At 40.7% G+C, this 13,069-nt stretch overlaps 1 protein-coding gene across 1 annotated transcript in view; it reads left to right on the forward strand.

Annotated features, from left to right (window-relative positions):
- The window catches only part of PGM2 (phosphoglucomutase 2), a 30,654-nt gene extending 19,007 nt beyond the window's left edge, over positions 1 to 11,647 (forward strand). The window contains exons 9-14 of the mRNA XM_019526221.1: positions 44 to 224; positions 311 to 404; positions 1,947 to 2,076; positions 4,661 to 4,853; positions 5,985 to 6,118; positions 9,105 to 11,647. Coding sequence (XP_019381766.1) covers positions 44 to 224; positions 311 to 404; positions 1,947 to 2,076; positions 4,661 to 4,853; positions 5,985 to 6,118; positions 9,105 to 9,207 — 835 coding nt within the window. The 3' untranslated portion in view covers positions 9,208 to 11,647. The remainder of the gene's footprint in view (positions 1 to 43; positions 225 to 310; positions 405 to 1,946; positions 2,077 to 4,660; positions 4,854 to 5,984; positions 6,119 to 9,104) is intronic.
- Positions 11,648 to 13,069: the final 1,422 nt, after the last annotated feature.

Raw genomic sequence — 13,069 nt, forward strand, 5'->3', positions numbered from 1 at the left:
CCCCCCCCCCCCCTTACTATGATTATATTGTCTTTATTTTCAGTGGTGAGTGGAAAGTGTTTTCTGGCAATGAGACAGGAGCTCTTTTAGGCTGGTGGATCTTCACTTGTTGGAAAAATCAAAAACAGGATCCAAGTGCCATTAAAGATGTATACATGTTGTCCAGTACCGTCTCTTCCAAAATCCTAAGAGCTATTGCACTGAAGGAGGGCTTTCACTTTGAGGTAAACTGTTGTGTAAAATCCCATGTTTTTTCACTGTGGTCCTTTGTGGTAGATCTCACTTCAGCCTTTTTGGGTTACTGCTGTAGGAAACTTTGACCGGGTTCAAATGGATGGGAAATCGAGCCAAGCAACTTATGGACCAGGGGAAGACTGTTTTGTTTGCTTTTGAAGAGGCAATAGGTAAGTCATTACTGTGCACTGGAGCTATTTATACTATTAGAAAGTAAAGGGTAGGTCTACTATAAAACCCAAAGTGCCTATGAAATGTCAGGCTGGAAGAAACCTCCTATGTTATTCAGTCCAGTCCCCTGCTATTGCAGGCACCATGGGCATCTTTACATGTGCTCTGGGGTTGTGGGGGGGATGGGGGGAGGCTTGCTTTAATTAGAGCAGCTCTTGAGGTTGCTTTAATTTATTGTGGCTGTAATTAAAGCACCTGTAGCATCTCCTATTCAGTTTCCTGTACTTCAAAATGGTGGCAGGGCACTTTAACTAAAGCTTGTCAAACGAGCTGTAGTTAAAGTGCTCCCATTACCATTTGTAGCATGGGGGTGCTGAATACATGCGATGCCGAGGCTACTGGAGTGTGCTAATTAGCGTGCAGACTCGGTTATTTGACACGTGTATAGGTGCCCCATGTCTCTTAAACCCTGTTGTAAACTAATCAAGCTCCACTTTAGAGTTAGCTTTTTTTGCCCCCCAACTATTTCCATTGAAGGTCTTCGATAGTTGGGAATCTTTTGATTTCCAACTTCAAGTTAATTGCGAGTGGCTTATACCAATTGTTCTAACCTCAAGTTAATTGTGAGTGGCTTATACCAATTGTCCTTTTGCTAACGTTATCCTGTACCTTATACAGCTTTACTTCCCACTCCTCCCTCTTCGATATTTACTCTCTTGAAGTATATGTATAAGTACTTAGGTTCTCTCTCAGCCATTGTTATAGTCTCTCCCTATGAATGTTCAGTATTATCTGTTTTGGCAAAGTTTTTGCTACTTGGCATTTAAAGAGCTGACCCATGGTAGAGTGAACTTTTTGGACATTGACAATTATTAAGTAAGTTCCAGTTGCAGACTCCATATGAGCCAGAGAAACACCAACTTGACTTTTAAATTTCAGGTTGGTTTTTGTGGGTGGCACTTCTAAAATTAACCAACTATTTGTGAGTGAGAAGACGTGCTATTTGGTACGGAGATACGCAGCCCCATGATACCTCTTCTCCCAAATTGCTTGTTTTGAGTAGTCCAGTACACCAGAATCAATTACGTATGGCTATTTTAGAAGGCTTTTGCATGACTGTTTGCTGCTGTGGGAGGAATCGGGTTTGGGACAAAACTCTGTGTTTGAGTTTCTTACTGTGAGTTGTGTGTATATGCTTTTACATTTCCATGTAGAAAGTGCCTTTCACAAAAGAATCTGAAAGTGCTTTGTGGAATGTATTGCACTGAAATATCTGCAATGCTAGGAATACTTTTATCCTTTAATACAGAAGAAAACACCTAAACAATAGTAACAGAATGCTGGATTTATCATAATCCTTTTTTATTAATGGTTTTCAAAATCCAAGGATGTGAAAATACTTTGGTTTTATTTGTAAAACCTTTTGCAGTGTGACACTTTCTTCCTTCACTTTTTATTTTAGATTGATTTTTTTTTTCTCTTTGTATATTTAATTTAATTTTGGTACAAAGTTCTACTCATGTTTAAATTCTTTTGTTTAGGATATATGTGTAGCCCTGCTGTCTTGGACAAAGATGGTGTTAGTGCTGCTGTTATAGCTGCAGAGATGTCTAGTTTTCTTGCAACCAAGAACTTGTCTTTGGCTCAACAGCTTAAAGCTGTCTATGAACAGTAAGTTTAATTTCCTTCTCTAATTATCGGATTTTCTTCATTCTAAGTACTTTATCAAATAATACCCATTAGCAAATTATTGGTATACTTTAGAATCAGAGTAGTATTTAAACAATTGTTATTATCTACTAGAAAGTTGTCAGCCCTAGGAAAACAAAAGTAAAACATTCATTCACCACGTACCTTCCAAGAGTAAATACTCTTAATTGCCTCAAATTACTGTTCAGTTTGAGGCTTTGCATGGCAAGCTATACAGCCGTTTCACTAATGCTGTTATTACCACATGTGCCTTGTGACCAAGGAAATACTGATATTCTGGATGTAACATCGCTAGTCCTGTAGGTGGATGAGGTGTAGCCTCCCATCCAGCATCCAGTTTCTTTGGTCGTGTTAGAAATTACATAAAAACTGTGAATTAAAGGCATTTTGGACTGATTATTCTGAAGAATCATAGTAAGAAGCATCTTGCATTGTAAGACGTGAATTAGAAATTAGGTACCTAGAAAGAAGGTACATAGAAAGAAGTTCACAAACGTTTCATGCTATAAGAAGAACCATTGATTACTGAATGATTATAGGTATGAAATGTAGCATGTTCCCTCTATTTCAACAGAAGTCCTCCCTGTAGTGTTTAAGATGTGCCTTTCTTCTGATGCCTCTGTGCTATTTGACAGTAGGCATGTCTACACGTGCTTTTATGCACGCCTAAACCTAATGTGCATTAGTCTAACCGGCATGTGGGTGGGCATGTCTACATGTGCATGCGCTAATGCACATTAACATGGGTGTACAGACCAATTTGGGACTAAAGTTAATTTCAAGTCAACGGACACGCACCACGTTAATGCACATAAGCGCATCTACACGTTCACTAATGCGATTTAGCTATTCACACATAAATTTGATACCGGCTTTATGCAGGTATCAAATTTAGGCTTGATTAGCCTTAAATCACCATTTTTAAGGTTCATTAAGGGTACACACGTGTAGACCCATGCTCTTAATGCGCCTTAAATCAGGCTAATGTGCATTAAATATGCAAGTGTAGATGCCCTGTGTCTGTTACAGCCAGACTTGGAAATCAAATCATGTCCATCTAAAATTACTTCTGGAGTACACAATGAAAGCTTTAGCTGCAGAAAAGAAAGATACAGCTAAGGCTTAGTCATCCTTCCAACCTTTTTAGTTTAAACCTAAATGAGCTGTGATTCCATCTCAAGCTCTGGGAAAAGAGACATTTTAAGACATCCTGGAAGTCACTTACAAATTTTTTTCAGGAGGAGATAGAAAGGAAGGTTGCTTTAGAAATTAATTAGCCAATTTGGGCAAAGTGCTGGATTGATGATCACGTTAGCCTGGCATGCAACCAGTAGTTCTGGTTATTTAGATTAATCCTCAGTTATGTTGCATGTTCTGCCCAGTGATTTATTTTGCAAGACGGTATCTGGGCTCTGTATTATTACATCTGGCAACCCTAATAAAACGTGTTGAACTCATCCAGTCTCATGGGCCTGCTGTGGAAACCGTGCCACACACACTGCTGCTCCAGCTGGTCTGGGACCTACACTGCAAGTGTTGTTTGCAGGTACCACATGCTGCCCGGGTCCCAGACCAGCTGAGGCAGGTACTGTGTGTAGCAGTCTGGCTGGCACAGGTGGTGCTTGTGGTGCAGCTACTGCTCCAGCCAGTCTGGGATCTGCACTATGCACCCCTGGCTGGACTGCAGTATATGCAGTGCCAGTTCCAAGTTATCTGGGATGTGCCGCAGGTGCCTGCACCCTGTGTATGGCGTGTATCTAGGGCCCTGCCCCCAGGGCTGGTCCAGAGTACACTCTGCCTCATGTGGGTGTGAGTCTGCTCAGACCCAAGGGCAGCACTGGGGCTGGATGATGGGGCTCCATGGGCCCTATCTGGCCCACAAGCCACATGTTTGATACCACTGACCTAGATGATAGCTGAAAAATGTCAGCTAAAAGAAGCAGTACAGTTGAAGATTAAAATCTTCTCCCTCACAACAGGAAAGCTTCAACTGCATTTGCTTTTAAGGTTTGGTGGAAGAGCTTTTTCTGTTAGTGCATCAGAGAACCGTGTATCTTCCTTCACAACGCTCACTTCAGCAATACCAACCTGCATTCTAGTTCTGAAACAATCTGGGCTGTCAATTTCTTAAGCATCCATATAACAGTAATACCTGCCTATCACCGTTCAGCAAGTGACGGTTGGGCATGTTGTGTTTTCGTATCCTAGAATGGCTAGTTTTTTTGTGGGCTTTAATCAAGTCTTGTTTTTTTTCTTTCCTATGTTTGAAAGATCATTTTTTCCTTTCTTATTATAAAAATTATATTTGCACAGCAATTAAAATAAAGGTGTGGGAGATGGGAGTTGATGTTAAACCAAGTCAGTTTTAGTTTTTTGTTTTTTAAATGTAAGTGGAAAAATGTATGCTACAGTTCAGGTGACTGTGAGGATCAGTTATTCTTATATTACTACATCTTTTATATACACAAAGGTAGAATAGTGCCTGCTGTATGTACTCTGTTTAAGTATGTTATATGCTCTATTTGCTTATGTTTTGCCATAATAGGTATGGATTCCATATTACTAAAGCTTCATATTTTATCTGCCATGATCCTGAGACTATTGAAGAACTGTTTGAGAATCTGAGGAATCATGATGGAAAGAAGAACACTTACCCAAAATCTTGTGGTAGATTTAAAGTTTCTGGAGTAAGAGATCTAACTACTGGCCATGATAGCAGCCAACCTGATCAAAAGGCTGTGAGTATTGTTTCACTTCAGTAAACCTTAAATTAGGAGAAGAGAATTCAAAACTACCATTTAAGTAATACACAGATTATTACTTTGGGACAGAATGTGATCTTGTCTCATTTGTGCAACATAGCAGGGTTTGAGCTGGAAAGAAGACGAAACTTGTGGGAACTGTAGTACCACAAGTACCTTTTGCTTTTAACTCATTAGTGAAGGGATTTTCAGCATTGGCATTGATACAGGAAATGTAGACTATACCTAACTTGTATTTAAGTTAGGTCTAAGGGCGTATTCGAATCATGATTCTATAGGTGTTTACCTTTTTTGCCTACAACATGCACATTTTCCCCCCAAACTGGGTATTTCTTCACTGGAAAGGAAGCAAGCCTGGAGACACTGTGCATGCCATGCAGCTGCCAAGAAGGCTGCTGCTTGTGTCTGGCTGTTGGCTGAGCAATGTAGCTTGTGCCTAAAGCAGCAAGTGAGCTGCTCATAGTATCTTGATGAGGCTATATAGGGAACTACTTAGAGTACAGAACAAATGTTCTTGGGGCTGCCCTTGGAAGTGTGTGGGGCCTAACCTTGTGTGACAGACTAAATCCTCCTGGGAACAAAGAGTGTCCAGGAAGCGTTGCATCCCAGGAAACAGTTTGGGTGAGGCAGTAGGCAGCAGCAACTTCCTGTCACTCCAGGCCTATCTCCTGGGATACCAACTTTCCTGGGTCCTCTGTGTTCCCAGGAGAACTTACCCTAGGTCACACAATCAGCCATGACTCTGGAGAAATCCTTTTTTCTATACTCTGCCTTCCAAAAACAGATTGCATGTTTTATTTGAGGTGTATTCTATGTGAGAAAATGTGGTATTTCTTTTTATTTCTGGAGCATATGCATATCACATGGCTTTTTATGTACGCCGCCAACACTTGTGTGAGACTTCTAGATATGTTATCTAGGGGTGATGCATAGGCCAGAACATATCTTCAGCTTGGGTTCTGAAAATGAAGTAAAGATTGTGATTCCAATGTGATCACTGCACAAGAGAGAAAGACAACATAGTTCGTTTTTTCCATCAAAAATTAATTCTGTATATCCAGTAACAAATCTTTAACATGTGATTCTCTATTATGTGTCTATTTCTAGATTCTCCCTACCAGTAAGAGTAGCCAAATGATAACATTTACTTTTGCTAATGGAGGAGTAGCTACTATGAGGACCAGTGGGACAGAACCAAAAATCAAATACTATGCTGAACTTTGTGCACCTCCTGGAAACAGGTAAGATTTGCTTTTAGGATTAAATGCTAGTTGTTTATAGGCCTCTGTCATTAAATACAATGAGTTAATTCAATTTTAATAATTATATTACTTTGTAAAAAATGGATCCTAAATTATATTTCTGTACAGTTTTTGGCATGTTCTTGCTCTCAAGGAAGTTTCACTGATGTCTTTGTTGATTTCATTAGGGAAAAGATGGGGCCTTCACCTTGATACTATTTTTTAAAAATTAAAATAATTAAAAAAAAATCCTTAAAATTTAACTTCCTTAATTTTTTTATCCTTGCTGTTTCAAACTAACTGATAGTAGAATAGCTGATAGTATCAAAAATGAAATGTTTTATATTTCTGTTATTAATTATTCCCTTAACTCATGTAGGTTTTAAAACTCATCTAATAAAACAAAAGCATAATTTGGTATCAGTCCATTCGTTTGGCAGTAGGGTGCATTTGGTCCACTTTCAGAAATGTATGAATGTGAAAATTGTCCTGTTCTCCCCTCCTCTCCTTCCAGTCACCCCACAAAGAACTTGTTTTATGATATTCTAGGTCTTTTGGGCTCCTCCATTGCAGACTCTAGTGTTATCTTACTTCTGATCTCCAACCAAAGACACTAGTCCAAACTAAAATTACATGGTTGTACTGGGTTGCTATTTGTTTAGCCTTTATATATGCTAGTAACTGTCAATATGTACAGTATACACACATACATCAGTAGGAGCACACCCTTCACAGAACAGCCACTCTCTTTCAGGCATCACTATTCTTGTACTCAAGGGAAACCTACCAAACACCTTAAAGAAGTAGGCTTGGGAGCATAATTTCATAAACTGGCTGGAAACTAGGAACCAAAGATTGAAAATCAATATTGATTTTATGACATACTACCATCTACCTGATCCCTGACATTCTTCCTACACTCCTCCCTTTTGATAGGTCTTGATCTCCCAGTAATCAAGGTTCTTTTCTTCTGCTAACTACCTAGGAATTTCTCCTGCCTCCAATTTCATAGCCCTATCCACTATTCTTAACAATTACTGTCTAATTTCCTCCTCAGACCTAAGGAAGAATGACACATTCAAAAGCTTGTCTAACTTTATTCGGACTATGCAGTTGGTCCAGTAAAAAATACTACCCCAAAAAATCGTTGCCTCTAGCATAATTCCTGAATCTGAATCATCAGGGCTACAACATCACTCTAACACTACAGTAACTTCTACCTGTTTTGTCCATATATTTTATTTTTCTGTGAGCTTTTCATTGCTTGTAAATATATCAGTACAGTAAATACAACCATTACCATCAAACAAGAAATTTAAATTCTCTCACACACCAAATTTTCAAAAGGGTAGGAGGAGGGATGTGCAGCTGTGACAACCAGCATACGTGGTATTTTGCTCCTACGTTGCCTATTCAAACTTAATCCAAGCTGGCAGTAACAAATTGGAACCTTAGGATAGAAACAGATGTTGCTGAACTGAAGCAGATCATCTGTGGCAGGACCTGTCCCACTGTAGCTCATAAGCTGTACTGAGAAACACACACATTGTTCCTTGTCCTACATAAGGCCCCCTGCCCAAAATAGGACAATGGGCCATGCATTCCTCTTGCCCAGGTATTCTCTGGGTCCCTTGCTGCCCCATGTCCAGTTCTATACTGATCCATGCCTCCACCTAAAGCATGGGCTGGTGTGGGTCCTGGCAAGGAAGTGTAAGGCACCAGGGTTTCCCCAGCTTCTTTACCATCCCTCACTTCCTTGCCAGGAATCACACTGACTGGTGCTTCAGGCGGAGGCTTGGGTCTGCCTGGATCCCTGCATGGGGTGGCATGAAGTGGCACAGAAGCTGGGTAATCCTCAGCACCCTCCACATGGGGACCCATGCTTGACCCATTTTTCTGCCTGAAGAAGTCAGCATGAGTTTTGTAGGCCCAGGATTCATGGAATTCCCTGTGCCCTGTGCTTCTATGTTAGCACACATGTGGACTTTCCCTTGGGGTGAATGCCTGTAAACTGGGAAAGCCAGACAGGTGCTCCAGTGCTTGAGGGACCCAATCCTACCTTGGTTGCCCAGAATCAGGCACCTCAAACACCCAGAGAACCTGTCCAGGGTGACAGGAAACTGCAGACAGCTCCAGGCTGTTCTTACTCTCCTGCTACAAAGTAAATAGTTGTCAACCTCAGTAAAGTGGCACAGTTTATTAGTATCTTTTGTCACCATGTTGATGTTGGAGGGATGTCTATTTGCTTGCCATTTGTGTTGCCATAAAACTTAAAGCGGCACAAATATAGCAAGTGACATCTGTTTCTACCCACTGTCTGTATAAGTTCCAGCTGAAGCAAGGCATCAAGTAGGAACAGAGACCATCCTATCAGTCTTTTTCCATATACGGGCCAGGGCATTTTGTTGTATTAGTCTTTCTTGTACTGGTCACTTTTTGATGCACCAACCCCAACTGCATTGTGTATTGTACAGATCTGTTAGAAAAATACAGTTCCTGAGTTTAGACTCAAAGTAAAATGAGAAGCAATATGTAGATACAAAATGTAAAACATACGCTTGGTTAATAAAATATTTATGCTAACTTCTGTTACAGCATGCTTACCCATCACCTTATTTATCATGAGTGAAAATTCCTCTAAAAATTGTACTACATATGTAAGTTGAACAACATTGAAAACTAGTAATGTAATGTAGAAAATGTAGTTAAAAATTATTATCATATTACAATTCAAAGTTGTCTCTGTTTTTCAGTTTTTGAAATTCTTGAGTTAGAGGTAAATATTAGCAGAGTCCCACATATGGTTCTAAGAAATTATGAAATTCAGTACAAAGTTTACTAGGAACAATAATAAAATGGTTAAAATATAATGCATTGGGTTTGAGAATATACTCTTTAAGCCTGAATGATGATGTCCTTTCCTTTTCATCTTAGCTTTTTTGTTTCTCCAGAATGAGCATTTTATTTGTTTGTTTTTGTTTTTCAGTGACTTGGAGCAACTCAAGAAGGAATTGGAAGAGTTGGTCAATGCTATTGAAAAACATTTCTTTCAGCCAGAAAAAAACAAACTTCAGGCCAAGGCAGAGTAAAACAACTGAAAATATGTCTTTAATTGTACTGTTTCTTGAGCACTTAGTGTAAAACTCTACAGTATTTAAAAAGCAGGAATTTCTAGGACCACAAGCCTCCAAGCTATGATGAAAAGTAATTAAGAGTTCCAGTGTCACACTTAGTCCAGTGTCTTTTTTTAAGGAAGGAAAAGTGGTTTTATTGAGCTAAAAGCAATTGATTCTTTAAAACCTAACAATCAAAAATCATCCAACAATATCTTTTGATTATTAAAGTTTTTATCAATGTAAAATTTTATTGTAATTAACATATTTTAGTTTCTGTTTTTTTCTGTTTTTTGAGGCTAATTTTGCAGCAATATAGATAATCACATTTTTTATGGAAACTGAATAGCAATGCATAATGTGTGTTTACAGTTAGCATTTGCAAAGTTGGTTAATCACCCTGTGAGGGAGTACTTGAGTGGCGATCTGAAGAATTTAAGTAAAAACAGTTCAGCTATCCCCAGAATAATAAGTTTGTATGAGGGGCTTTAGACAGAATAGCAGAATTTAGCAGGGATATTCCTGTTTGCTTTGTTGTCTGTAAAATACAATATCTTCTAGGTAGGGGTACTGAACTCAGGTTATGCGGACCAGCCTTCTTTGTCTATAGAGACATTGAGCCACCCTCATATCCCAGGGATTTTAAGATTTCTGCCATCCCACTGAAGTAAGTACACGGTGTAGCCTGATAATCCTGAATTTTGGGACATATCTGATTGCATACTACCAGAATTGGGTGCACATATGCTCATGTCTAAATCAAGGAAGCAATGGGCACAACACTGCCTGCCATCTCAGTCTGGAACCTGACTTGATATCAAGGAAGTGTCCACTGAGGGCAGAAAAAAGGTCTCTCTGAAACTGAGACAAAAGCTGTTTTTTGTTCTCAGTTTGGGACACTAAAATAGTCTAGCATATCCCTGGTAAACAAGTCTATTTGCAATATTGCTGTATCCATTGCATGCAGGATCACTAAGCTCTGTGCTAAAGATATATAGAATCTAATTTAATGTTATTTGTAGCTATTTTAAATTAATGTATAAGGTTCCTGGTGAACCAACCTACCAATAAATAAGTCCCTAGTATCTTTGAACAATAATATAACTAGCTCCTTAATTCAGCAGAGATAGCTGTATCAACTTCTGCATAGTCAGGAAGTTTTGAAATTCTTACCAGTGTCTTCCCCTCCCCCAACTGCTGTTTGCAGATTCAGGAAGACTTTACTGCAGTGGTTAGCTTCTAAATGAGTATCTTTGCACCTATTAGGCATTAAAAGAAAGTAAATATCGCAGAGAACTTTGAGGAAATCAAGTGTTGCAGGACTTTTATTAGGTAAATCCAGCTCCTTTTGGGACTAGGGAAAAGATGAAATTAAAAAAGTGCTCATTTTATTAATAAGTCATCCTTCCCTCTGTTCTCTGTATCCTGTTTTGTTCACCTGTTTGCAGCCTGTCAAAAACCAGGATAGAGCAGAGACCAACTTCTTCATATGTGTTTGTGGAATGCCTCATATAAAGCTACATTAATCTTTGATGGGCTCCAGGTGCTATTAAACACACTGCTGCTGATACAGGAAACTTTTCCATTAACTTTGGACCAGAATTAGGTATTTTGTAAAGAAATTCTGTGCACCTGTGTAATCTTCTGGAAATGAAATGCAAGAACATGGACTCTACCGCAAGGGTGTCAAACTCATCTGTCCCCTTAGTGTAAGAACAGCATGGGGCTGATCCTGTGGGCCAAATCAGGGCCTCAGGGCCACAGTCCCCTGTGCCCCCCGCCCACACACTTCCTTCTCCCCTGGCAGCATGCTAGATCTAGCACCCAGGGCAAGCACTGCATACAGCATGGGGCCCATATCAGCTCAAGGAGGCACTGGATCAGCGTGCAAGGGACACATGGACCCACTCCCACAAGCCAGATCCAGTGCCTGCTCTGACTGGTCAGAGAATACACCACATACAGCACACACTCTAGACCAGCCAGAGCAGCCACTGTGTACAGCTTGTGTCCTGGAATGGACATCATGTGTGATTTATGTACCACAGTGGGCACCATGGGTGCTAGATCTAGTATATAGAAGGGGGAAGGGGGGTGCCAGAAACCTCATTTGGGTCTTGTAGTGCAAGTCCCAGGCCCTGCATGTGGGGCTAGTACGGTGCTTGCTAAGCTAGCACCAGGAGCCAGATGATGTGGCTTTGTGGCCCAGATCTTGATAACCCTGCTCTAGTCTGCAAAGATAAATGTCTTACTCAGCAGAAAAATCCACTTTGCTGTGTGTGAGTCACTGTCATTACTGTTTTCATGTTGATGATTGTACAATTTACTGCCAGTGTTGGATAAAATGTTTGCTTTTATGTCAGCATTTTATGTATGTTTTGTTGTGCTGAAATAAAATGCGTTTGGCATACTGTAATCTTGAACTGTAAAAGTAGTTTTGTTAAATACTGCTGATTGTATTCTATATAATAGGGATATCTGACCATGCAGCCAAGATCTGGTCTGCAGAGCCACTTTGTCTGGCCTGCCATGCTGCTTGTGGGGTGTGACCTGCCACAGAATTTCAGGTCTTCTGGCCCCACTGGCCATGGTCACCAGTATTGAGATTTGGCTCACCACTGCCACCATCAGACCTCCACTGCTAGACCTCTCGCCACTGCTGGACGTGCCACTAGGGTGATTGTGGCAGCTGCTCCAATGTCCCAGCTGGATCCAGTCTGCAAGGAGCCCTTCAGTCTGGATCTGAACCCAGGGCTCAAGGTGAGTCTGACCCTATAGGGCAGGGGTGTCAAACTCATGCTGGACCCTGGGCCATATTCAATTTCAGACCAGATAGATCTGCAGCAACTGCTGTTTGGGTGGCAGCATGGGTCTGAGGCCAGGCAGTAGTGCATGGTTGGGGACAGGCAGTGATATAGGCTGTGGATGGGGGCTGTGTTGAGGCAGTTGTGGGTGTTGGTGGTACCGGTCTGTCTGTAGGTAACAGTGCTGAGCTTGGGGGGGGTCTTGTCAGATGGCCTTGTCCACTGGGGTCTAGGGACCCCAAATTTTGAAGCAAGGCATGCCCACAACTTCAGTAGCCCACTAGGTTACAGGCAGGCAAGATGAAATCGTTCTGCTGGCCAGATCCGACCTGCAGAACCATATGGTTCTGTGGATCAAATTCAGCCATATATTTAACATCCCTGATATAGGGCATCTGTCATGATTTTATTTTGATACAAGGTGGGGAAAATAAAACTATTAGGGTGTGAAGAAAGTCTTAGTTTCTGAAAATCCAGAATTTCTGTAGGTAGGATATTACTTTATTTAAAATCTGAACATTCACTACAAATGAAAGATTAGCACAGTCTTAATTGTGATTATTTTAAAAAAACTTGACATCTAGCTTATAACTCTTTGTTCTTTCCAGATGCCAGAACAGTACAATAAGAATTGAGTTGCTTCATTGACTTCAACTGTAGAAAACGTTTTATTTTAAACAACAAAAGTCTGGTGTATAAATTGTAGCTTCAGTTTTCCAGATTATGCACAGTGAAGTCTTCTCTATAAAGAATAAGGATACAAATGTCTGCTTTAGATCTATATGTAAGGATCTACCAAACTCAAGGGAGCTGCTGGCTGATTTTGTGTGCAAATCACAGGGTTGACAGCAATTCTCATGGACAGAGTGCAGTGCTTCCCCCTCACTCCTCCACGCCTCTGGCCATGGGGCCCTGGTGGCTCTACCCCTCATCTTTGGCTGCAAGGACTCTCCTCATGTGGCCCTGGCCTTCACAGCTGATTGGCTACGAGGGCTGTCCGTCATGCAGCCCTGGTGCTTGACCCAATTGGTGGC

This window comes from Gavialis gangeticus, unplaced genomic scaffold (genome assembly GCF_001723915.1).
Source record: "Gavialis gangeticus isolate Ggan-Ray unplaced genomic scaffold, GavGan_comp1, whole genome shotgun sequence".
Taxonomy (NCBI): domain Eukaryota; kingdom Metazoa; phylum Chordata; order Crocodylia; family Gavialidae; genus Gavialis; species Gavialis gangeticus.